The sequence below is a fragment of the Dromiciops gliroides genome, chromosome 3, assembly GCF_019393635.1.
Source record: "Dromiciops gliroides isolate mDroGli1 chromosome 3, mDroGli1.pri, whole genome shotgun sequence".
Classification (NCBI taxonomy): Eukaryota; Metazoa; Chordata; class Mammalia; order Microbiotheria; family Microbiotheriidae; genus Dromiciops; species Dromiciops gliroides.
The window spans coordinates 639,228,461-639,254,506 of record NC_057863.1 but is presented as its reverse complement, the minus strand read 5'-3'; the positions used below and the strand labels follow the sequence as shown (position 1 = coordinate 639,254,506).

Below are 26,046 nucleotides of genomic sequence, written 5' to 3'. Positions count from 1 at the left end.
GAAGTCAGTCTCCTTCTATGTAAGGAAAACCTGAAATGAAAAGAGCCACTGCTGCTGTTGTGCAGTCATGGGTTTTCTGGGCAGAGACACTGGAGTGGTCGGCCATTTCCCTCTCCAGCTCATTTTACAGAGGAGGAAACTGAGGCAAATAGGATTAAGTGACTTGCCCGGGGTCACATAGCCACTGAATGTCTGAGACTGAATTTGAACTCAGGTCCTCCTGACTCCAGGCCCAGTGCTCTACCCACTAAGCCACCCAGCTGTCCTTGAAAGAGGGATTCTTTTTGGGTGGGGGGTGGAGGGTTGGGGGGGGGGAGAGCAATGAGGGTTTAGTGACTTGTCTAGGGTCACACAGCTAGTAAGTGTCAAGTGTCTGAGCCCGAATTTCAACTCAGGTTCTCCTGAATCCAAGGCCAGTGCTTTATCCACTGCACCACCTAGCTGCCTCCAAAGCCATTCTTTTTTGATTCGGACATGTCAACAACCATCACAATTCCTCCCACACTGTTACACTCTCCTCAGTTATTTGATATTCTCCTTTAAAAGAGGAAGTATTCTCAGTCTTCTTGGAAAGTTACAAAGGCAACAATGTTGCAGAATTATCTTCCAAGAGAAGGGGGAGGATGCTTAAAAAAAGAACTATTAACAACTTAAACAACTGTATTGCTGTATACACTGAGTATGGGCAAACTACCAAGCGCTCTGTAGCTGCCTTCCTACCCTCTTGTTTCTGAAACCTTAGAAGCAGGATGAGAGATCTGGAGACTGCAGGCCCGCCTTAATACCAGAGCTAGGTCCCACCTCCACAGAAGGGATGCTACTGAAGGTATCATTTTAATCCTCACCAAGAAGACCTGTTTTTCTCTCCTGATTATGTCACTCCAGTCACTAGACCCAAGATCACAATCTAGCTCACTTCCTCTGAAACAAACATCCCAAGGTAAGACACGAATCAGACACTAGGGGGCTTTGTCGCACCCCACCATGGCACTGGTTGAACCATTTGAATCTCCCCAGCCCGCCCCACCCCAAAGGCACCAACATAGATACAGGGCAGACCCCTCACTGCCCATCTCCAGCATGTGTCCTTGCTCTCCATTCCAGTGCCATTTCCTACTCCCTCGGGCTCTCGGTAGAGTTTGGGAAGACAGGCTTTAATGAACAGGGCTGAGATGGGAGCACTAGACTTTTCCGCAGCATCTCACACAAGCAACCCCCCCCCCCCGCCTTGAGACAGCCTCCTTCCTTCCTTTCTCCTCTGGCTGAAGAGACCCTGCTCTCTCCATGGTCCATCTCCCACCTGTCTGACAGCTCCTCCTCATCCTGAAACCTGGGTGGCCTGGGAGGCCTCTTCTCAGCTCGGCCTATGCTATGTCCTCAATGATCAGCTCAGTGCCACCAGCCCTGGCCCCCATTTCTGAATGCCTACTGGAAATCGTCCTGTGAATGACAGGTGCCTGACCTCCTCCTCCTTCCTCTGAAGCCCGTCTGACTCTACTCACTGTCTCTGCTGATACTCCCACAGCTCTCCTAGCCCGCCAGGCAGGACGCCTCCTGTCCGAGCTGCCTCTATCATATACTTCCCCACCTTCCATTGCCACTGTTGCCACCCTCCTTCAGTCCAGAACAGCTCACCTGGACTATTTCTTTCTTTTTTTTTTTTTTTTGGTGAGGCAATTGGGGTTAAGTGACTTGCCCAGGGTCACACAGCCAGTAAGTGTTAGGTGTCTGAGGCCGGATTTGAACTCAGGTCCTCCTGACTCCAGGGCTGATGCTCTATCCACTGCACCACCTAGCTGCCCCCTCACTTGGACTATCTTTTTTTTTTTTTTTTAGTTCTCAACTTTTGTTTATACAAGCTTTACAATTTCAGATTTTTCTCCCTCCCCCCCTCCCTCCCCCCTCCCCTAGACAGCAGGTAATCTGATATAGGTTATATCTATATATCTCTATAAATATACATATATATATACACACACACATATATATACACATAATAACATTAATCCTATTTCTGCATTAATCCTGTTACAAGAGAAAGAATCAGAGCAGTGATGCAAAACCTCAAAATAGAAAAAAAAACAGCACCCAAAACAAAAGAAATAATATGGTTCAATCAGCATCTATACTCCACAGTTCTTTCTTTTTTTTTTTTTCCTGCATTTGGAGATCCTCTTCTATCATGAGTTCCCTGGAACTCTTCTGTACCATTGCATTGGTGAGAAGAATATAGTCCATCACAGTAGGTCAACACTCAATGTTGATGATACTGTGTACAATGTTCTTCTGGTTCTGCTCATCTCACTCATCATCAGCTCACGTAAGACCCTCCAGGTTTCTCTGAACTCTTCCTGCTCAACATTTCTTACAGCACAATAGTATTCCATTGTATTCATATACCACAACTTGTCCAGCCATTCCCCAATTGATGGGCACCCCCTCAACTTCCAATTCCTTGCTACCACATAAAGAACAGCTATAAATATTTTTGTACATGTGGGTCCCTTTCCCCCTTCCATGATTTCTTTGGGCAAAAGATCTAAAAGTGGGATTGCTGGGTCAAAGGGTATGCACAGCTTTATCGCCCTTTGGGCATAATTCCAAATTGCTCTCCAGAATGGTTGGATCAGCTCACAGCTCCACCAACAATGCATTAGTGTTTCACTTGGACTATCTTAATGGGCTCAGTCTTCAGGCCCTCTTCCTCTCCAATCTATTCTTTTTTTTGTTTGTTTTGTTTTGTTTTGTTTTTGTGAGGCAATTGGGGTTAAGTGACATGCCCAGGGTCACACAGCTAGTGTCAAGTGTCTGAGGCCGGATTTGAACTCAGGTCCGCCTGAATCCAGGGCCGGTGCTCTATCCACTGTGCTACCTAGCTGCCCCTATTCTTTTTTTTTTTTTAATGTATTTTTTTCCTTTTTTCCCAATCTATTCTTTACAGTATTATCAAGATAGAGATCTGATCCCATCACTCCCTCTCCCAAAACCTCATTATCTACCAAATAAAATGGGAATTCCTTAGTTTAGCATTCAAAGCCCTCAACCAGGTCTGATTCCAACCTTTCTTTGGCTCCAGGCAAACTGGACTAATCTCCAGTTAGAGGTTGTTCTCCACATGCCTGCTATGATCTCCCCTCCCTCCATCTCCAGGTTTTGTCTTTTGTTCTTGAAGAGGACCATGACATTGCACTGAATTGGATTGAAGTGAGGCAGGGCTGTGCAAGGACCCCAACCTCACTCTCTCCTCCAGAGCCATCTGTGTCCAGTGGCGAAATATACATCAGGACAACTGGAGATGGCCCTGGATGTTTGAGGCAATCAGGGTTAAGTGACTTGCCCAAGGTCATACAGCTAGTGTCCAAGGCCAGATTTGAATTCCCATCCTCCTGACTCCACAGTCAGTACTCTATCCACTGTGCCACCGAGCTGCCCCTATTTCCAGTTACAGGAATCTCAATCCTCACAGGATCCTGGCTCTCCCTCCCCAGTGAGAACAGATTTCTCTCAAAAATCCATCTGGTAAGGTCTTTACATTTCACCTTTTCATTTATCTGGTACTTATCTGTGTATATCTTAATCCCCTACTAGGGTCTAATTTCCTTAACCTAACCTTTTGCACACTGATGACTAAGATTTATTGAATATGGGGGCAGCTAGGTGGCGCAGTGGATAGAGCACTGGCCCTGGAGTCAGGAGGACCTGAGTTCAAATCCGACTTCAGACACTTAACACTTACTAGCTGTGTGACCCTGGGCAAGTCACTTAACCCCAATTGCCTCACAAAAAATCCCACAAAAACAAAAAACCCCCAAAAACCCCAACAACAACAACAACAAAGATTTACTGAATACATATTAAATTTTCAACATAAAAAAGCTGAACCCCAAATCTTTACTCTCAAGCAAAAAGAGAAGAAAGGCAACTCACATGATAGTCTTGGGGTTCTGCAGCATACAAGCCTTTGGTCCAAAAGTGGTCACTGGGCATGGCCCATGCAAAGAACGGGTCCTCCTTTTGGGGGGGAAGGGAAGAAGAAAAGACAACATTTCTGATTATTACCTTAAAATAAAGATTTGAAGAAAAAGCTGTTTGGGAAAAAAATAAGAAATCGCACTAACTTTAAAAAGATGCAAAAAGAGACTAAAATACCCAAACACTTTGACCCAGAGACCCATCCCGGTACTAGGCATGTATTGCAAGGAGGTGTGTGATAAAAGAAAGGCTCTTTCACAAAATATTTACAGCAGCATTTTTTTGTGTGGTAGCAAAGAAGTGGAAACCAAGTGGCCACACATCAAATGGGTAATTTCTTAAACTGTGGCATGTGAAAAGTAATGGGCTATTACTGTGCTAGAAGAGTGGTACGCATGCATGGAAAGACTTCTGATGCAAAATTAAGTAAGGGGAACCAGCCAAAACAATATACAACAAGTCTACATCAAAGTCAATGGGAAGAACAATACAACAGACCTGAAAGAAGAGTAAGGAGAAGACACTCTCCCCTGTTTCTTTGCAGAGGTGAGGGACCACTGGTGTGGCATAAAGCATAAAGGACTTTTCTGATATGTCAGTCTTGTGGAAGTTTTATTCTTTATTATAAGGAATGGGGAGAGGATGGAGATAGTGGAAAACATAGGTAATGTCAAAAGGAAAATGAAACCAATACAAACTGTTTGTGAAAATTCAAAATTCCATCTGAACTACAGTGCACTGTCCATGGAGACAGGGATCCCGCAGTGTTCAATGTCCTAGGTTTGGGCCCCCTGCGCTGTCATTCCCAACGAGCTGCTACCCTGAAAATGTCACTTACAGAGCTTGTGATGTCCAAGAAAACCAAGACAAGCAAGCCAGTGGCTACCCTAGAGAATACCCACCCGACCTGCACCACAGGCCCTGCATTTTATAATTCAAAAAGGAAGATGGGCAGAAAGCCTCAAGTCTGAGGACATGGGAGGAGCTCTAACCCCGTTATGCTTGTGTTAACTCAAAGCAAGTAGAGACACTGGTGGTGACCTCTGTCTCATCCATGACACAAAGCCCTCTCTTCTCTTCGGCTGGTCCCAGATGAGCTACGGATGCCACTGGAAGTCCAGGAGCCCTTCCTGATGAAATATGCTACTTGCCTCTTGGGAAAAAAAGTAACAGAAGCAAGTGTATGGGATCAGGTAGGATAAAAATACATATTTTTGTAATTGGTAAAAGAAAATTTTATATAAAAAACTCTAGGAATTTGGCTGTCTTGCAAATTAAAGATTCACATGCTTTCCCTCAATATACCTAGGGTAAGAGCATGGTGACTTTCTTCCCCACTTTAATACTATTTTCCCCCACTTACATGTAAAGGTAGTTTTCAACATTCATTTTTATAAGATTTTGAGTTCCAAATTTTTCTCCCCGCCTCCCCCCTCCCTAAGACAGCAAGCAATTTAGTACAGGTTATAGATGTACAATCACATTAAACATATTTCCACATCAGTCATGTTGTGAAAGAAGAATCAAAACAAAAGAGTTTTTAAAAATCTCAAGAAAGGAAAAGAAAAAACAAAAAGTAAGAATAGTATGGTTCAATCTGAATTCAGAATCCAGTTCTTTTTCTAGATGTGAAGAACATTTTCCATCATAAGTCTTTTGGAATTGTCTTAGATCATTGTATTATAGCTGAGAAGAGCTAAGTCTATCATGGTTGATCATCACACAATGTTGCTGTTACTGTGTACAATGTTCTCCTGGTTCTGCTCAGTTCACTCAGCATCAGTTCACTTCATTCTTTCCAGGTTTTTCTGAAATCTGGGTGGCTTTATCATCAATTTTAGCATAGTTCTCAATAGGAAATAGAATTCTTGTTTTATTTTATTTTATTTCTGAGGCAATTGGGGTTAAGTGACTTGTCCAGGGTCACACAGCTAGTTAAGTGTTAAGTGTTTGAGGCCGAATTTGAACTCAGGTGCTCCTGAATCCAGGGCCGGTGCTCTATCCACTGCACCACCTAGCTGCCCCAAATTACATTTCTAGGTTCCATTCCACTGTTGTATTTGTTTTGCAAAGTTTCTATTCGGTTATGTTCTTTTTCTTTTTTATTTTTGTGGGGCAATGAGGGTTAAGTGACTTGCCCAGGGTCATACAGCTAGTATCAAGTGTCTGAATCCAGATGTGAACTCAGGTCCTCCTGAATCCAGGGCCAGTGTTTTATCCACTGTGCCACCTAGCTGTTCCCAGGAAATAGAATTCTTAAACGAGATAATTGGGGCACTTATGAATCACTGAAATAACTGAATGATTTTATAGATCCTTTCACATACTAAAATACTGTCACAAAGTAAAGTGTAGAGCATCATTATGAAATTATTGAAATATTCTGGCCAAGGAGAAAAAAATCGAATTATTCCTTTCTGGGTACAATTCTCTCCCAGGGAATTATGTGAAAATATACAAATTTCACATAATTACTTTTACACTTCTTTAGGTTTTATTTTATCCTTTTCTAAAGAAAAAAATTTAACTTTTCATCTGAAAAATGTGACTAACTCCCCACCCTGAAGAGAGCCGATCACCAATCTGCTGGCTCTCTCCTGCTCACTCACTGGGGAAGACGGCATTTATGCTAAGAAATCAGCCCAAACCGCTAGCTTGCATTTAGCAGGGCATCTTCCATGTTATGGCCTACATTTTTATATATAAATATTACCTGTGAAAATAAGTATAATAATAGCTCAGTGTTATAGACTGCTGTGACTCATGCAAGTATTTAATCCTCTAACATATCTATTTTTTTAAAAAGTGCACACGCACACACATTGTGTGTGTGTGTGTCTGTGTGTCTGTGTGTGTCTGTACATATGCGTGTATAAAAAATATCAGAGTTGGGGACCTGGGTATGTTTCCTAGCTCCAATACTACCTGTGTAATCCTGGACAAGTTCATCACTTACCTCAGTCTCAGTTTCATTAACTATAAAATGGGAGTAATATTATCTACCTTACAGAGCTGGTATAAGAAAAGTTCTCTGCAAATCTTCAAGTCGTATATAAACTAGAGCCTGGTCCTAATTGGTGAGAAGGATGAATCCCCTCCAGTGGTCACATTATTCAAACTCACACTCTACATTTCCATTGGGCTGGAACCAATTATGGTCCAATGAAGTGGATTCATTCTTCACACTAATCACGATTTAGCTGTGCTAATATACACTTATGTGGATACCTCAGGCATCTGAAATGGACAAAGGTTTGGGCCTAGAACTGAATAGCAGAAAGCTACTAAGTCCTTTGAGTGGCCTTGGGCTTCTTCCTGAAACAAAGGCTTAGTTCTTTTTTTTTTTTTTTTTTTTTTTTTTAGTGAGGCAATTGGGGTTAAGTGACTTGCCTAGGGTCACACAGCTAATAAGTGTTAAGTGTCTGAGGCCGGATTTGAACTCAGGTACTCCTGACTCCAGGGCCGGTGCTCTATCCACTGTGCCATCTAGCTGCCCCTAAAGGCTTAGTTCTTTAACATCAACATTCACCCTCCAGACAGCCACTTGCTCTCCTGTTGCCTGTGGCACTTCTAGGAAAGGGACACCTCGGGTGGACTGCCCATAATAAACTTATGGAAAGACATGGAGGAGACTCCACAAGATGGGCAGTGATGAATGGGCTACAATCTGTGTCCCTGCAGAAAGCATCAGACCTTGCAGTATCAGCTGGCCCGCAGAACTCAAGGAAGGTGAGGCCAGTCTGTGACAGAACGGGGCCTGGAGCTTGGCAGCCAAGGGCTTCTGGACAAACACACACTCTCACCTCATTTGGGGCACATCTGTCCTGGACGGGTCACCTCAGCCTTTTGTTACCCTTAGCCAGCCCCAGAAAACTCCACAGCTTTAACATCTAACACTTTCCACTGTATTTTTTTTTTTTTGCCAAGACAACGAGGGTTAAGTGACTTGCCCAGGGTCACACAGCTAGTATGTCAAGTATCTTGAGGCCAAATTTGAATTCAGGGCCTCCTCAATCCAGGGCCTGTGCTTTATCCACTGAGCCACCTAGCTGCCCCATTGTAGTTCTTTTTTTTTTTTTTTTGCGGGGCAATGGGGGTTAAGTGACTTGCCCAGGGTCACACAGCTAGTAAGTGTCAAGTGTCTGAGGCCGGATTTGAACTCAGGTACTCCTGAATCCAGGGCTAGTGCTTTATCCACTGTGCCACCTAGCTGCCCCCCCGCATTGTAGTTCTAATTGGAACTAGAGTTCACTGATTTGTGTAATGACCAGTGGGGGACAAGAATCAAGTTTTAAAACTCCTGGGTTATAGTTAGTAAAGAAAGGTTAGCATGTCATGTTTTAAACTGAATGATCTTCAACTTTTCCCAAAAAATTTTAGAGTATTTAACCCAAGAGAGAAAAAGCCACCATATTAGATACAAAATAAATGAACAAACATTATGTTAAACACAGTTATTATGGTTTTATGCATAATACTAGAATTTAATTTCTATGGTCAAATGCCAATTATCCACATTAATTGAAGTACAGTGGCATGGCTGACACAAATAAGGAATAATCCAAGTGACATTTTCCAAAGGGGAAGCAATTTCTTACAGGAAGTTATCCTAAATATTTTGCTTAAGTTAATATTAAAATTAATCTGCATTTGGGGCAGCTAGGTGGCGTGGTGGATAGAGCACTGGCCCTGGATTCAGGAGGATCTGAGTTCAAATCTGGCCTCAGACACTTAACACTTACTAGCTGTGTGACCCTGGGCAAGTCACTTAACCCCAACTGCCTCACCAAAAAAAAAAATTAATCTGCATTATAGCTAGGGAGTAGCTTACGGCTGTGAAACAGCAGGGAAGAGGAAGTCCACAATAAAGTTGTCATTGTACACAGTTTGCAAAGTTGGGATTGTCACACATCAATGCACACCCATTCCCATGAGGCACCCTGACCCCAATCCTCAGATATCCCAGAGAATTCACATGCTGTTGTTTACTGATGAACCAGAGGGGACTGCAAATGTCCCATGTGACAGGACCTCTGTGAGATGCTACCACTCATATTCACCAGTTTTGAGACATTGCAAAGGCTAAGTCCCTAGGCCTGCATATGTCTCATTGAGCCAATTCTCTTAGAATGCCCAAACTCAGCAATTTGTTCTGGTCCCACCAGCCAGACGATGCAAAACTCCTAGGCAGATGAAGAGCTGGCTCTCTTCTCGGACGGGCACTTTACCTGAATTCTTTCGTGCTCCCCAAGGCGGGTGAGGCAGACAAACTCCGAGACTTGGCACGACCTCGGATGGGATTCCCATAGCTCCAATCTTCATCTCCGTGACATGCTGAACAGCGGAAAGAGGCTGAATCTGGATTCAACTCTTTGCTCAGACTGATTTTTTCTTGTTCCATCTCCATAGTGGATAAAAGGGAACTTCCGTCAGGAAGACACTGACGCCTGGAAGAGAAATTAAATGATCAATTCCATGGACTCAGGCATCAGGTTCTATTAATCCGTTAACTTAAGTCATTATGATACACCTGTCTTTCATTATCTTTGCTCTTTCTGATCTACACTCCTGTTTGAACAATACACCTTCAAGGATAGCTTTGAATTTAGCCCAAAATCCGGCAAATGGCCAGAAAAAGGCAACAAAGGAAATAAGATTTTCTTTTCTCCTTTTCATTTTTAACTACTCCCACATCATTAGCTCAAATGCAAATTTTACACTGTAAATCTTTTTGTTTTGTTTCGTTTTGTTTTTGGTGAGGCAATTGGGGTTAAGTGACTTGCCTAGGGTCACACAGCTAGTAAGTGTTAAGTGTCTGAGGCCAGATTTGAACTCAGGTCCTCCTGACTCCAGGGCCGGTGCTCTATCCACTGCGCCACCTAGCCGCCCCCACACTGGAAATCTTAAACAAAATTAAAAACAATTTTATTTGTTGAGACAAATCAAGGCTATGTAATGAAGATTTGGGATATAGTATAACATTTCCAATGCATTAAGAGGAGCTATAAATCTAATTATCACTCACTTTCATAAATCAAGAAGCCCTTATTGCTTTTAAGAACATACATATTTGGGTGAAGGGACTACAATTCTGGTATAGATCAGAGTAGATGATCTCAGGTCAAGTTAAAATTCAATCAACATTTATCAAATGCGGATCTATATGAAAACCACAAACCTCACCATGGTGTAAAGGAAAGCCTGCCAAGAGGGTACAAGTTCTGGCAGCTTTTACCATGCTGGAAGGGCTTCAAGAATGGTCTTAGAAACAGTCTCTGCCTAGGACTGGCTCCTTTCGTGCAGCCTACAAACATTCCCCATCCTTAAAAAACCTTCCCTAGTTGCTAAAACGTCAGCTATTACCCAGGGCAAAGAGAGACCTGGGGGACTCCACTAGAGACTTTCCTCCAAGTTTGCATTGACCCACATGCTGAACCCTCATCCCTTTCACAACCAAAGTCCCAGAAAAGTTGTCTGCATTCATGGTAGTGCAGTTTCTCACATTTCCCCTTCTACAGGCTCCCCCACCCCAACCTACCCCCCTTCCCATTCTCCCCTCCTTCCACTCCCAAGGATAAGGGCAGGATTTAGTTCATATTTATTTTTTTTGGTGGGGCAATGAGGGTTAGGTGACTTGCCCAGGGTCACACAGCTAGTAAGTGTCAAGTGTCTGAGGCCGGATTTGAACTCAGGTCCTCCTGAATCCAGGGCCAGTGCTTTAGCCACTGTGCCACCTGGCTGCCCCTAGGTTTATTGGTTTTTACATTTCTAAATGTACTAAATTAACATTTCTTCCATTTCTAAGTATTCTTCCCTCCCTCCCTAGGAATCCATCCCTTGTAACAAAGAAAAAGGGGGGGAAATCAGCTCCTGGAAGCTAAGCAGCCCACCAGCTGAGTCTGACAGGGCCTGCTTGGCATGATGCCCATTTCTTCTGCCTTCTTTAGGGCCAGATATGTGCTGGTAGAGGGCTGTTCTTTCCATTTCTGCACTCACTGTGTACACTGTGCTCATGGGTCTGCTCACATCACCTACAAGTCTTGCCCTGGTTCTATGTAGTCCTCAGAGTTGATTTCTTACAGTGAAATAACATTCCATTATATCCCTGTCCCACGATTCATTTCTACATTCCCCAAATGATTGGCGTCTACTTTGTTTCCAATTATGTGTTTCTACATACATTTTGGTGTAATGGGACTTTTTCTATCTTAAGGAACATGCTTGGCTCCCACTCACTTCTCAGCCCCTTGAGAAACTGTCCTGGCCAAGGCCACCAACCTCCACTGACTCCGGACGCCTCACCCCTTGCTGACCGCCCCTCCTCCTCCTTCCTGGGTTTTCCAACCCTGCTTCTCAAGGTTCTCCCAACCCCCTTTCAGGGATCTGGGCTCTCTATCTCCATGGGCCTGCTTGGCTTTTCCACTCCGATGTCCCAGAAGCATTACAAACTCAACTTGCTCCAACTTGCCTCTCTTCCCAATGCCCTGACTCCTGTTGAGGACACCATGACTTCCTTGGAGTCACCTTTGTCACCTTCTTCCTCTGCACCCCTCCCCCCCAATCCCACTATTCCATTTGGTCTTCTCAATTGCTGGGCCTTGCTGATTCCATCTCCACAATCCCTGGGATGCATGCTCTTTTCTCTACTTATACCACAACCACACCACAGCAGGCTCTTGCTGCCTCCCGAATGGACTAGCCCAGGCGTTGGTAAGACTGCAACCCCAGCTAAAGAGGGTTTTTTCCATTTTTAAATAAAGTTTTTGTATTAAAAAAATATAAACACCATTCCCAGCTTTCAGGGAGCCAGTTGGCCCTCCAGCTTCTAGCCAAGACCAATAGCTTACCAAGTGGTCACTCCCCTGTCCAGTGTTAGGCTTCCCCCAGCTACCAAAGGACCACTGCTAAAGCCCAGGACTAACTGTGTCATTTTCCTGCCTTAGAAGCGGCAAAGCCTCCCCCTATCCCTAGGAGGGAATAAAGACCAACCCCCTCTGCTGGAAAAGGCCCTTCCTGATCAGGGAACAGCTCACTTTTCCAGGTTGATTAATCAAGTTTTTACCCTTACACATCCTATTTTCTAAACTATCTGGCCTAATGGCTGTTCCCTATGCACCATATTCCAAATCTCCTGCTCCTCTGTATTTGCACAGACTATCTCCCATGCCTGGGATGTTCTCTCTCCCCACCTCTGCCTCTTGGAAATCCAAGCCCCTTCCCCAAGTACCACCTCCTCCCAGAGACCTTTCCAGAATCACCTTGGGTCATGAGGGCCCCCCCCTCCAAACCCAATTACTGTGCATTGGGGCATCTGTCAACATGTCTCTCCACAGCAGAACAAGGCTCACAAGAAAAGGGACCATCCTGCTTTTAGGTTGGCAGCCCCAGTACTAAGAAAAGAGAGCCCAAGCGCATGGTAGGTTATGGAATAAATGCTTAGTGATTTGCTCACCAGCCCAGGTAGGTATAGACAGTGTAGCACCAGCTGGCTGGCCACTCGGTCAAGAATTCTTTTTTGTTTTTTTTTTTAGGAGAAAATAAGGTCTTTAATCGGGGCAGAGGAACCATAGCTCATGGTATCACAAAGCTCGGAAGCTAGGAATACCCCTCGGTTAAGAATTCTTCTCCTACAACAATGCATTGAACAAAAAATACAAAATCACCCTCAGTCCTATGGAGTTGCCAACCATTGTGGCAATGACAGTGGCAGAGTGTACTGAATACCAGCTTTTAGATCATCCCCAAACTTTTAACTACTGGCATTTTTTCCCTCTTACAAACATGTCAAGCAAAACAAATTCCTGCACTGACCCTGTCCAAAAAAAAAAAAAAAAGCCTCAATTTGTACTGAATCCATCACCTCTCTATGGACAACCATGATTCATGTCTGGAATTGTGGTTGGTTACTATTTAAATGTGAGATCTTTATTCAGCAACCAAGGAGTAAACACAGTACCGAGGACTAGCAAGCATGACATTCTTGCTAGAAATAAAATGAGAAGACAGAAGGAAGACACAGTTAAATGGAAGGAGTGTTCATGGGCTCTTTTTGGAAAGGAAAATAAAACAACAAATTATTTCATAGGTATTTGGCCATTCTCAGCTTCAATGATCATGGTAAGTATTTGTGAAGGGAAAACCCCACCATGAAATACATATACACCAACACCTCCTGTAGAGGATAAAAAGGTAGAGAAATTCTATGAAGAACTCAATAAGACCCATCACATTAAATCAAAGTAAACTTTGATTCTCAATTACTTCAATGCAACATTAGACAAAAACAATAAAAAAAAAATTGGAAAACATGATTCAGGAGAAAGGAATGAGAGAAGCCCAAAACTTACAGACCACACAGACGCTTCAACTCCTTTTATCATGAATACTCTGAGAAAAGAACCCAAAAGTGCTAGATATGCAAGCTCCAAATAACATCACACAGAGCAAAATTGAAATTTTAGAGAATGATAGTTCTTGAGTAATTTTAAGAACATTTTTACATCTTTTAAAAATATCACCAAAATTTCTCCCAGAATCCTTCCCCCCCTCCCCAGGGAGCCATTCTGTAACAAATTCTTCTTTAATACAACAGCTGTGACTCAAGTGGGGCAGGGGAGGGGGAAGAAGCAGGGCCAGGCTTATTCTTTGTCACTGACTGCATTGCTTTGTCTTCTTTCCATTTATGTTGTTGCAGTAATTTTGTTTGCTGTTTTCTCAGCTTTCCCTATTCCCCCTGCCTCAGGTTGTATAAATCTCTTCATTCTTTTTTATAGTTGTAAAGTTGTAATTGTTGTTGCTGGGTTGTTAACAACTCTCGGTGACCTCATTTGGGGTTTTCTCATCAAAGATACTGAATGGTTGCCATTTCCTTCTCTTGCTCATTTTTTTTTTTAAACAGATGAGGACACTGAGGCAAAGAGGATTTAAGTGACTTGCCCAGGGTTACAAAGGCAGTAAGTGTCTGAGGCAGGATCTGAACTCAGGCCCCAAACTCTATCCACTGTGCCACCTTGCTGCCTATGTTTGCCTAGCTACCATAAAAAGATGTTAGAGTAAAGGGCACATGATTCTACAGAGCAAAATACCAACAAGGTGTTTCCCAGACATCCCTCAAACTGAGATATGATTCCCAGAAGACTATAACTCTAGGGACGAACTCGTCTGAAGATTCTGTTGGCCACTTATCAATGACTAAAATGCAACAGAGTCCCAGGTTGAAGAGGAATTTCATATAGATGGTGATGTCCTCAAGATAGCGCTGTTTGTAGATGGTACTTAGCTGGTTACATTGAGCTTCAGAGCAATTGGGAGTCTTCTGGGTGATATGTATGACCATTTGAAAGAACCTAGCCTGACCAACCACACAAGAAAAACAAGGGAGATGAAAAATGCCTATTATCCAGACTATGATATGCTATTAGATGGGAAAACCTATAAAATTCATCCATCAGAAGATATGTCTTGGATAGACACTACAAATGGAAAATAAATTGTGCTCAGAACTAAACAGGGAGAGAAAAGAAGGCTGAATTATCTTTGGAAAACTGCAAAATTCTTTTACTGACCCAAGGAAAGGTCTGTCTTTTCAACAGCAACATTCAACTGGAACTATATGGTTCAATCATCGAACAATGCTTCAGAAGAATAGAAAATGGAGGATGGAGAGGTACGTGCTGAGAATGAACATACCGTAACACATTACAAATAATGAATTAGGAAAGAGGACAAGATTAAAAGATGTAAAAAAAACCCAAATAAACCCATAAGTGAAAAATATGGCAAGAGTGAGGGAGAAGGGGGCAGCTAGGTGGCGCAGTGGATAGAGCACCGGCCCTGGAGTCAGGAGGACCTGAATTCAAATCCAGCCTCAGACGCTAACACTTACTAGCTGTGTGACCCTGGGCAAGTCACTTAACCCCAACTGCCTCACTAAAAAAAAATTTTTTTAATTTAAAAAGGGTGAGGGAGAAGGGCAAACTGTGTGCTCCCTTGGTATCCTCAGGCATGAGGGAAAGACTTAGGTGAGAGCAGCAGCCGGGGGACAGATGTTTAAAAGAGACCCACAATGATGAGATCACAGATAGAACAGGTATGTGTAAACCATTGAGACCACCACTGAGGACACACAAATAAAACCTGCCCCTGCCCCATGAGGACATAAAGACAAATGAAAAGCAGGCCTGTTCTTAGGGAGCTGACATTCTATTGGGGAGGGGGGAAAGGGAGGAGATGTGTCCCAATAAGTATGATACAAGGTAGGGGGTGAAAAGGGCCAATGAGAGGTCAAAGTGCTCCAAGAATAGGAAAGGGAGAGAACACTGACAGATGACACACAAACAGCCCTCTCTGTTTGCTCAAGGGTACTTCCAGACACATTTTCTGTTAAGCATTTTTAAAATTACTCTTCTTGAGAATTACAAAAGGTTCTTACAAATTAAGGAAATATCAGGGGCAGCTAGGTGGCGCAGTAGATAAAGCACTGGCCCTGGATTCAGGAGGACCTGAGTTCAAATCTGGCCTCAGACACTTGACACTTACTAGCTGTGTGACCCTGGGCAAGTCACTTAACCCTCATTGCCCTGCTCCCTCCCCCCAAAATTAAGGAAACATCAATACTTGTTTCTTTACAAAGAAGAAACAGAAACAATGACAGCATATGACTATATCTGATAAATATCTTATTGTTCAAGCAAAAATACAGTTTGCCCAATGGCATTGAAGCTCATCTAAGAGTGAGGTTTCTAACAACCTGCTAAATAAATATCTCAATAATGAATAAATCGATGGCAGCAACTGTTCCTAGCAAACAGTTAGCAAAGAGAACATACCCATGCATATGTATGGTTATTCAGTTTCGATTTTGAGCAACAAGTTTTTGAAAAACCAAAAAAAAAAAATCTATTCTTTAAATATCTTGTATATACTGTGATGTTTAAAATCTAAATTGTGGTCACCTTAAATCAGAAGCTTCAGCTCCAGTCTAGCCTAGAGTTCCAGCCTGGTTGGGTTCTTCCTGAAGTTCTCCTCCACGAGCCTGCTTTAATCAGGAACACCCTTTTCTCAAGCTGTTTGTGGAAGCTTTTTTATACGTCTGGAACAGAGGCGGTCCTTACACCCTGCTTCAAGGTGATTGGTTGGCGTCATCCAAATCCATTGGTTTTGAAGGTGTTCTCAAGTTGAGTTCACAGTCTAGTTTCTGAGAACAATACCTTCTTAAGGGCTAGCCAGGTGTGATTACAATCCAATTAACTTGAAGTAGGCTTAATCAGCTGTCAATTACTCTCACTTGATTCAATCAGTATAGATTAATCTACAGGTGGGTCTTTGAGTATCTGCTAAAATCCCATTATTTCATCACAATACCTATTTGAGGCAGCTGAGTGGTGCAGTGGATAGAGCACTAGGCCTGGAGTCAGGAAGATCTGAGTTCAAATCTGTGCTCAGACATTTACTTAGCTATATGACTCTGGGCAACTCATTTAACCCCTATTTCACTGTAAAATGGGGACACATTGGAGAAGGAAATGCAAATCAACTCCAGTATCATATAGTTGGACTCAACAAAACAACAATACACCTGTTTACATACATGTTGCTTTATGTATGTTTCCTATTATTGAACCACAACACACCTATTTTACAAAAATGCTATTTCTCCCACTAGAGTGTAAGCTCCTTGAAGGCAGGTCTATTTTTTTTTTTTTGGCCTTTTATTTGTATCCTCAGTGCTTAGCCCGGTGCCCAACACCATTTTAAGTGTTTAATAGATACTTGTCAGTTGTTTAAAATTATTTCCAATATATCACCATTTTAAAATCCCTTGAATGTTTTTATGGAAAATTATTTTAGAAAACAACTAAACATCCCTTTTTTTCTGCATTCAGCTCTTCAATCATGTAATTTCCTTAAAAGTAAGTAATAAAATTTATATATATGTAAAAAAAAAAAATCACACTCACCTCAAGACTACTTGATCTGATTTTCTTTCTAACCGTATAGAATACAATACACTGTAAAGTGCTGAAGCTTTGAATGGTTTCAAGGGAAAGGTACAAATTATTCATATTTTGAAATACCATTTTTAAACATTAGTTATTAGAAAAATTAAGTATAACAAACTGAAGTACTTAAAATTACAACAAAATCTGGCACTTCCATTGAAATATTTCAACTCTAATTTACTTTGGTCAACAGTAGCTCTATTTCATTGAGTGGAAAGGGGGCAAAAGGATATTTTCAGAGTTTTAATTAGCTTAGTTAAAAATTATTTAGCACCAGAAGATAAAGCATTTATTACATTGTGCTAAGCACCGAACATATAAAACTAATCAAATAAGACAGTCTCTACCCCCAAAGAGTTTACATTCTAGTGTAAGACAACACAAAGTGGAGGCAAAGTGATTGTCAAGGAAACAGATAAATCTCGACCGTGAGTGGGGCTGAGAAAGTGAGTGCAACCAGGGCAGCTCCTGAAATGATGACATCACTTTGGCTGTTCAGTTGTGTCCAACTTTTCCTGGCCCCATTTGGCGTTTTCTTGGCCATTTCCTGCTCCAGCTCATTTTACAGATGGGGAAACTGAGGCCAACAGGGTGAAGTGACTTGCCCAGGGTCATAGAGCCAGTAAGTGCCTGAGGCCACACTGGAATTCAGGAAGATGACTCTTCCCGACTACATGCCTGGCATTCTATCCATTGCACCAACTAGCTGCCTGGGGAGAAGCTATCTACAAATTGTGATTTGAAGCAAACTGCAGGATTTTCTCATTCTTCAGTGGCTTGAACTAAATGAACTGAATGAAAACCCCCTACTTGAAGTCTGGTCTGAGAATGAAGTCCTCTGAAAGGTAAAGATGAGGGGCAGAGCCAAGAGGGCAGAGGAAAGACAGTGACTCGCCTGAGCTCTCCCCAAGACCCCTCCAAATACCTTCAGATAATGCCATAAGACAATTCCTGGAGCAGCAGAACCCACAAAAGGACAGGGTGAAATAATTTTCCAGTCAAAGACAACTTATTAGGTTGGTAGGAAAGATCTCTCATGAATGGAGTGTGGCCCAGTGCAGGCCTCAACAGCACAGCCCCAGCCCCAGCCCCAGCCCCAGCAAACCAGGCCTTGGGAGCCTCTGAATCAGCTCCTGTAGCAGCTGCTTCTGGAACTTAGCCCACAGTGGTTGGCCAGGGGGAGATTTTAGAGGTCTTTTTGCTGACACTGAGGCGGGACTCTTGTTTTGCCCATGCTTGCATCCGGGTCCTAATCTTGGGTGGCGGTCCCAGGCAGAGGAAGAGGAAAAGCACACCAGAGCTTGCAGCCACAGTGGTGAACATACCCATCCTTAAATCAAACCACCTTGGAAGAACTAAGGACCAGAGAACAGCTGCTCAAACTCCCTGAAGCTTGGGACAATGCACTTTCTACCCTGGAAGCAGTGCCCCACTTTAACAGACTTAAAAGTCAAGAAATAGGCTGGGAAAATGAGCAAACAGAAAAAAATGCTGACCCTAGAAAGTTTCTATGGTGACAAGGAAGATCAAAATATACCCTCAGAAGAAGATAAAGTCAAAGCTTCCAAGAAAAATATGAATTGGTCTCAGGCCATAGAGGGGCTCAAAAAGGACTTTGAAAATAAAGTAAGAGAGGCAGAGGAAAAAAATAGAAAGAGAAATGAGAGTGATGCAAGAAAATCATGAAAAAAATGTCAATAGTTTGAAAAGCCCAATTGGCCAAATGGAAAAGGAGGTACAAAAGCTCTCTGAAGAAAATAACTCCTTAAAAATTAGGATTGAGGGGCAGCTAGATGGCGCAGTGGATAGAGCACCGGCCCTGGAGTCAGGAGTACCTGAGTTCAAATCCGGCCTCAGACACTTAACACTTACTAGCTGTGTGACCCTGGGCAAGTCACTTAACCCCAATTGCCTCACTAAAAAAAAAAAAAAAAAATTAGGATTGAGCAAATGGAAGCTAATGACAATGAAAAATCAAGAAACAATAAAGCAAAATTAAAAGAATGAAAAAAAAATAGAGAACAAAGCACTCCAAAACCTGAGTCCCTTGCTTTGTCCTGTACTTAGGATTTTTTATTTAAAAAAAAAAACATTTTTAAGGGGCAGCTAGGTGGCACAGTGGATAGAGCACCAGCCCTGGAGCCAGGAGTACCTGAGTTCAAAACCAGCTTCAGACACTTGATACTTACTAGCTGTGTGACCCTGAGCAAGTCACTTAACCCCAAATTGCCTCACCCCCCCCCCAATTTTTTTTAATGTGTTAAGGTCAGCTTTCCAAAACATTTGAAATAAAACATATTGAACTATTTTTATTAATCTTTACTCGACAAGAAAAGGAAAAAAGTTGCCATCTCTCATTTTGGTAATAAGCACTTAGAAACAAGGAAGGAACACAAATTCTGCTTACAAATGAATATTCGAATTCAAAAATAGAAAGCACAGAAAACATTTTCTATTTTGCTAAATTTGACAAATCCAATCATAGACTTATTCAAAGTGTCTCTTGCCACAAAGAACCAAATAGCTGATAAATGACAGGTTACTGAGAAGAGCAGAAACCAAAACTTTTCAAAGACATATTCCAGATGTCAGAGAAGGTTGTTGTATCAAGTTTACACAAATAAGGGATTTCTTTTGGCAGCATAACAAATCAACATTCTGAATGTATATCATAAAAACACATTTGCTACCCAAACTTATAAAATCTACTGCCTAAGGACAAATGCTGGAAAAACGGTTTCAATGGCACAGAGTTCACTGCTGTTCTTGGATATATGGGGCCTCCAGGGCCTTCAAAAGAAGCTGCTGGGCACAGCTAGATGGCGCAGTGGATAGAGCACCGGCCCTGGATTCAGGAGTACCTGAGTTCAAATCCGGCCTCAGACACTTAAAAACACTTACTAGCTGTGTGACCCTGGGCAAGTCGCTTAACCCCAATGCCTCACTAAAAAATAAAAAAATAAATAAATAAAAGAAGCTGCTGGTGACTACCCGTGTATAACTATATCGAATTGTTTGCCTTCTCAAAGGGGGAGGGGGGCATTTGGAATTCAGAGTTTATAAAACGGATGTTAAAAATTGTTTTTACGTGTAATTTGGGGAAAATAAAATACTAAAGAAAGGGGGAAAAAAGAAACAACAACAAAAAGGAGCTGCTGGGTCAGCCCTTAGGGAGAGTATGCTTCAAAGGGCTAATCTACCTTTTCATTTTGTCAGAATGATCTGACAGAATAATTTCAGCAATGCTTTCCATACTTTCTAATAAATGCAGCAAGTGATGAGGGGGACTCAGGAGTCACCAATGAGGCTGTAGTGTGTGACTCACACACATTCCTTTCCCCCTACTTTTTAACAGATCTCCTATGAGTCTTTCCACTTGGCTGGTTTCTCCATACACTTTCATTCCAAATACATATTTATCAAAGTCCTATGAACCACTACTAATAATATACTCACACCATATGGTCATCGTATGAGAGAAACAAACTGCTGCTAAGTGCCCAGCAATAGTGTTACACAAGAACCCCCTTGACAGATTTAACAGTTAACAGGCATATTATTTCAAGTCTATTATCCCACATATATCTGAATATATTTCCATATTTTCCAGGATCAGTTATTAACTTTTCCCAAGTGCAGTTTAGACTTCAAGCAAGAATGCAGGGTTTGTAAAGTGCCCCCAGTATCTGAGTCTGCCCAGTCCCTCTAAGGAGCCCTGAGACGCTGTCGCACTATGACGGACATACTAGATTTTAGCCCGGCTTTGCACAGATGTTACCCTCATAGCACGAGTCACTGGAGCTTTGAAGGTTTTGATGTATTATTGTGCTTGTCTTTTCATGAGGTTTTCTCAATACCTCTTATGGTTATTAGGATGTTGGCTGATGAATTCTCTGAGGAGAATAGTGAAGTCATTTGAGGTCATCCCAAGTGACGAGTGAGACTAACTTCTTAAAAATATGATAAAGGTCGTCCCCACGTCAGTCCTGTCCATTATTAATCAGATCCAAGTGTTATTTTGTTACAGCTATTTAAGATCAAGGGAAAAAGAATTATGAAAGCTAAAGGTTTAGGGTTGGTTTTTTTTCTTCCTTGGGCCCAATGGATCCCCCCCACGTCTAGAGAATCTTCCTTCTCACCTCTGCCTTAAGACAGCTCCAACTCTCCTGCCTAGAAGGGGCCTTTCCCAGTCTTTCACCCCTCCCCTGGGGGTTACCTCCAATCTACACTGAATTTTGCATGTACCATTTTTTGCATCATGAATGGGAGGGCAGAGGGCATGCTTTTGCCTTTCTTTGTATGTCCACAGAGCCTGGCACATAGCACTTAACGAATGCTTAACTGATTAACAACAATTGATACCAACCTCAGCAAAAGATATAGCACATAAAAGGGTCTCAGTTTATAGTTCATCTACCTCATAAAATCACAATCCCATAATCCACCAAAGACTTGGAAGAGATCAGAAAAGACCTGTGTTACCAATACTTCTTGCTACACTGATGACCTGGGTAAGTTACTGAACCTCCCTCAGCTTCAGTTTCGCAACCTCTAAAATGGGCAAGTGCCTACTGCCAAGGGGTTTACCCACGGTCAGAATCAACCAAAGGAGGGGTGAGAGGAGGGAGAAAGAGAGATACAGAGAGCGCTAGTAAACTTCAAAGCCCTTGCTATCATTTCCTCCTGGATTTTGTTATCGCTATAGAGAAATGATTTTTTGCGGGTTTATTCTGCATCCTGCTCTTTGTAGATATTGCCACAATGAGTTTCTCTGCTAATTAATTTAAACTGGATGTTCTATAACCATTTCAAATTCAACGTACCCCAAATAGAATTCATCATTAACCTAACTCTTCTACTTAAAGTCCCTATTCTTGTCAAAAGCTCAGTATCTTTCTTCCAGTCTCTGGTTTGTAGACTCAGCAACTCTTCCTCAACTCCTCCTTTCCCTTCCTCATTTTACACATCCAATCAACTGATAAATCTTGTCATTTCTACCTTGACTCCATTTCTCGCCCCACACCCTTTTCTCCGCCCTTACCATCTCTTACCTGGACCACAGCAGCTATCCCTGCCTCAAGTCCCTCCTACCCCAAACCCAGCAATCCCCCAGATACCAAAGGGATTTTCTTTTAGGCTCAGCTCTGACCATGCCACTCTCCTATTTGGGCCCCCTTTACCTCCAGAACCAAATATAAACTTTCATGTGGCTTTTGAGTCTGGTACAACCTGGACCCAACATATCTTTCCAGCCTCATCACATATTGTCCCTCTTCTGCACTTTCTGGTCCAGTCGAACTGTTCTTCTCCATGTCCGTGCCTCTGCATTCAGATCTTAGCACAGAATGCCGAAGGCAGAGGATGACACCTTTAACAAGTCAACATCTTCCTGTTTTACCTGCTCCCCCAGCCCCATTTGGGTCACCAACAGAAGACTTCTGCAGTTGTGAAACCTGAGTACAAGTTGTATCATCTATGCACAAGGGGTAGACTCCTTGATGGAGAAGGGCCTCAAGGCTGTTTTACAGGTAAGGAAATGGAGGCTCAGCTGGGTTCAATGACTACAGAAGATCGCATAGCATGCAAGCCAGGCACTCTATCCATCAGGCCACACTACTTCTCCACCTATGTCCCAGCTTTGTTATCAGGAAAGTATTTTGAGTAATTATGAGTTATTTATGAATTGATTTATAATCTAATTATGGGATAGCTAGGTGGTACAGTAGATAGACTGCTTGACTTGAATTCAGGAGCACCTGAGTTCAAATCTTTCCTCAGACACTTCCCAGCTGTGTGACCAGAGCCAAGTCACTCAACCTTAGTCTCAGTTTCCTTATCTGTAAAAAGATAAAAGTATTTTGAAAACCTTAAAGTACTACTCAAATGCTATTGTTACTGCTGGTTATTGTTCCTCTTACTATTAACCTACCCAAGAATCCTTCTGGGCTTCCTCACTTGGGAGCATTGAGCGGTCCCCATTCTCTTCATGGCCTGTTTGTCTCCCTTCCAAGGACCAGAATGGCTCCATCAGGCAGACTCATGATCAAGTTGGCTCCAGCTAGACTGCTATTACAAATTGGGGGCAGGGAGGGAGGGAGGACGTGTATGATGAAATCAAAGATCTGACATGCAAAGGAATGAGAGTATATGGGTTTGGATCCCATTAAAGACAAATACACCAGGCAGCTAGGTGGTACATGGATAGACTCTTCTTCCTGAGTTCAAATTCAATTTCAGATGCTTACTAGCTGTGTGACCTGGGCAAGTCAGTTAACACTTTTTGCCTCAGTTTCCTCATCTGTAAAATAGGGACACACTGGAGAAGAAAATGCCAAACTGCTTCAGTCTCTTTACTAAGAAAGCCCCAAATGGGTGTCACAAAGAGTCTGAAATGACTAAACAACAAGTGGAAGTATTTTCAAAATGATCTTGTTTGCTAATGTTTTCACCACACTAAGAAAATTAAGGCCATTTTGTAAGCTCCCCCCCTCTCCCCAAGCGCACACTTCATAACCCCTCTATATTGCTACCCAATGTAAAAATACTCCTGAGATGAACATATGAGTTTACTGTATATACAGATGTAATAAGCCTGTTTGCCAAAAGGAGCCAACCAGGAGCCTGCAATGAGCCAAAAGTCTTGTTCACTCCCAGACACCTTTGCTAGTGTTCATGGGCTAACCTTGCTGAGCTGTGTACCTCAAACAGGCTTAAACCAGCCTTGTGGGTCAACCATTGCTGCAAAACATCCTGCTTCTGTGTCCCACCTGTTCTTGGAGAGGACAGTCTATTCTCTACCATAACCCCTCCCCTTTGTGGTTTTCAAGCATAAATTGCCCTTGCCCCTCAGGGGACTGTGGGCTCCATTATGCCTTTGAAACTGAGGCTCCAACACACAAGTCTATCCCCCCCCCCTTTTTTTTCTGCAGGGCAATGGGGGTTAAGTGACTTGCCCAGGGTCACACAGCTAGTAAGTGTTAAGTGTCTGAGGCGGGATTTGAACTCAGGTACTCCTGACTCCAGGGTCGGTGCTCTATCTACTGCGTCACCTAGCTGCCCCCTTGTCTATCCCTTTTAATAAACAATTTTGTTCTGTCTCAACCAGCTCTCCTCTATATTTGAGGCGTGGGAGTCTTTGGAGAGTCTTTTCTTACACTGACACCATTCTCTCTTTCCTTCCTTTTCTCCAGGTCCTGGAGGAAAAGGGGACTCTTTTGCCAAGGCCGACCTCTCCACCTGTGCTCTCAATGGGCACTCCCATCTCTGCTGGGAACTTGCCCCTTCACTTCATTCCTCCCATCCATAAAAGAAGGGAGTTAGATTAACTAGCCTCGGAGACCCCCACCAGCTCCAAACCTAGGAATCCCATCACCCCCTACTCAAACACATTGAGCGGCTTCCTATTGGTGCCCTGAAAGCCAGCTCTCCAAGCTCTCCACCATGAGGTCCTCATTAACCTCTGGATCAGACAGGGCATTTACACTAAAGCACTTCTCTCCATGGCTCCATCCGACCCTCCCTCGTCTCATACACTTAACTCCTCTTTACACACAGCCTGGTCAAGCTGGCCTTGCTGTCTGTCCCTCTTCATGTCCATCTTCTAGAATCCCTAGCTCCCTTCAGAGACCAACTCTAATGGTAACTCCCACAGGAGGCCTTCTCTGATCCCCCTACTTAACAGAAATGACTTTATTTCTATCGTTTCTATTGTCTGCATAGCATAGTACAGGAGAAAGCCAAATGCCGTCAGGCAGGAAGACCTGGTTTCATGGTCTTGCCCCAGGCTGGCTGTGTGCTCTTGGGCTAATCACTGAGCCTCCCCGCGGGGAGCAGGTGCAGACCTACCCTGAGCTTCCTCCCCAGGAAGTTACCTAGGCCCATATGTATTTTACATAGATCTACGTGGAGTAACTGTTTCTCCCGATAAAATGTAAGCTCCTTGAGGTCAGGGACTATTTCCATTTTTGTCTTTAAAAGTTACTTTTGTCAGTGCAGGGAATAAACACCTTCCCAGCGCCCATGATGTGCCCGGCATGGCACTGACTAAGCATTTTGCAATTACTCACTCATTTGCTAACAGGTGACTAATCAATCTTGTTCATTGTGTTTGCAGAAACTGTCATATATGGGGCAGAGGACAGAGGGGGAAAATCGTGCGCGCGCGCGCGCGCACACACACACACACACACACACGCCTGCATTATCATCTCACTTCAACCCGGTCAGAGTCCCATATCCCTGCCTCTTACTGTCTTGTCCCTGAGATTACAGGCCATGGGACTTCTCTTTATATCTATCCTTCATAACTAGCCCAGCTTCGAGTCAGTCCAGCAGTCCTATTCACGGGATGAATGCAGCAGGGACCCAGGGCATCTAACTTTAGGCTAAGACTTTAGATTGTTGAAAGCACTTACCTCTTTGCCCTTTAGCTTACAGACAACTAAATTCCCAAACCTGCAATTTGTGGATTTAGGGCTGGAAGGGGTAACAGAGATCATGCGGTTCAACCCTAACACTGAGGCCTAGAGAGGTTAAGCAACTAGCCCAGAGTCACAAAGCTGGCAAGCACCAAAGGCAGGATTTGAACCCAGGTCTTCCTGATCCCGGGCTCACCACTATCTTCTTCTTCTTTTTTTTTTTAGTGAGGCAATTGGGGTTAAGTGACTTGCCCAGGGTCACACAGCTAGTAAGTGTTAAGTGTCTGAGGCCGGATTTGAACTCAGGTCCTCCTGACTCCAGGGCTGGTGCTCTATCCACTGCGCCATCTAGCTGCCCCCACCACTATCTTCTTTATCACATAAGAGTAAGAAACACATGTTGTCACCAAAACCTGGAATTACCAAGTTGTAATTAACAATCAATGGAAGACAATAAGCTGTATCACTGTTCTAAATCTTGACAAAATCCTTCAAATCTCCCCCCCAAATCATCAAATATTCAGCAATCCTGGATCTGTTTGCTGTCCTTTCCCCTCACTAACATACCCCCCTTGGGGAGCTTTAAGAATAACAGACCAAGCAGGATGATGCAGGGTCGGGGTCAGGATACCAGAATTAGGTGGCCTGATGCCAAG

At 43.1% G+C, this 26,046-nt stretch overlaps 1 protein-coding gene across 4 annotated transcripts in view; it reads right to left on the bottom strand.

The window, feature by feature from the left end:
* The window catches only part of NADK (NAD kinase), a 60,537-nt gene that overhangs the window by 12,730 nt on the left and 21,761 nt on the right, over window positions 1–26,046 (bottom strand). For all 4 annotated transcript variants that reach the window (XM_043990443.1, XM_043990445.1, XM_043990444.1 and 1 more), the window contains exons 2-3: window positions 9,201–9,419; window positions 3,928–4,011 (exon numbers count right to left, since the gene is read on the bottom strand). In XM_043990443.1, the coding sequence (XP_043846378.1) occupies window positions 3,928–4,011; window positions 9,201–9,419 (303 nt within the window). The remainder of the gene's footprint in view (window positions 1–3,927; window positions 4,012–9,200; window positions 9,420–26,046) is intronic.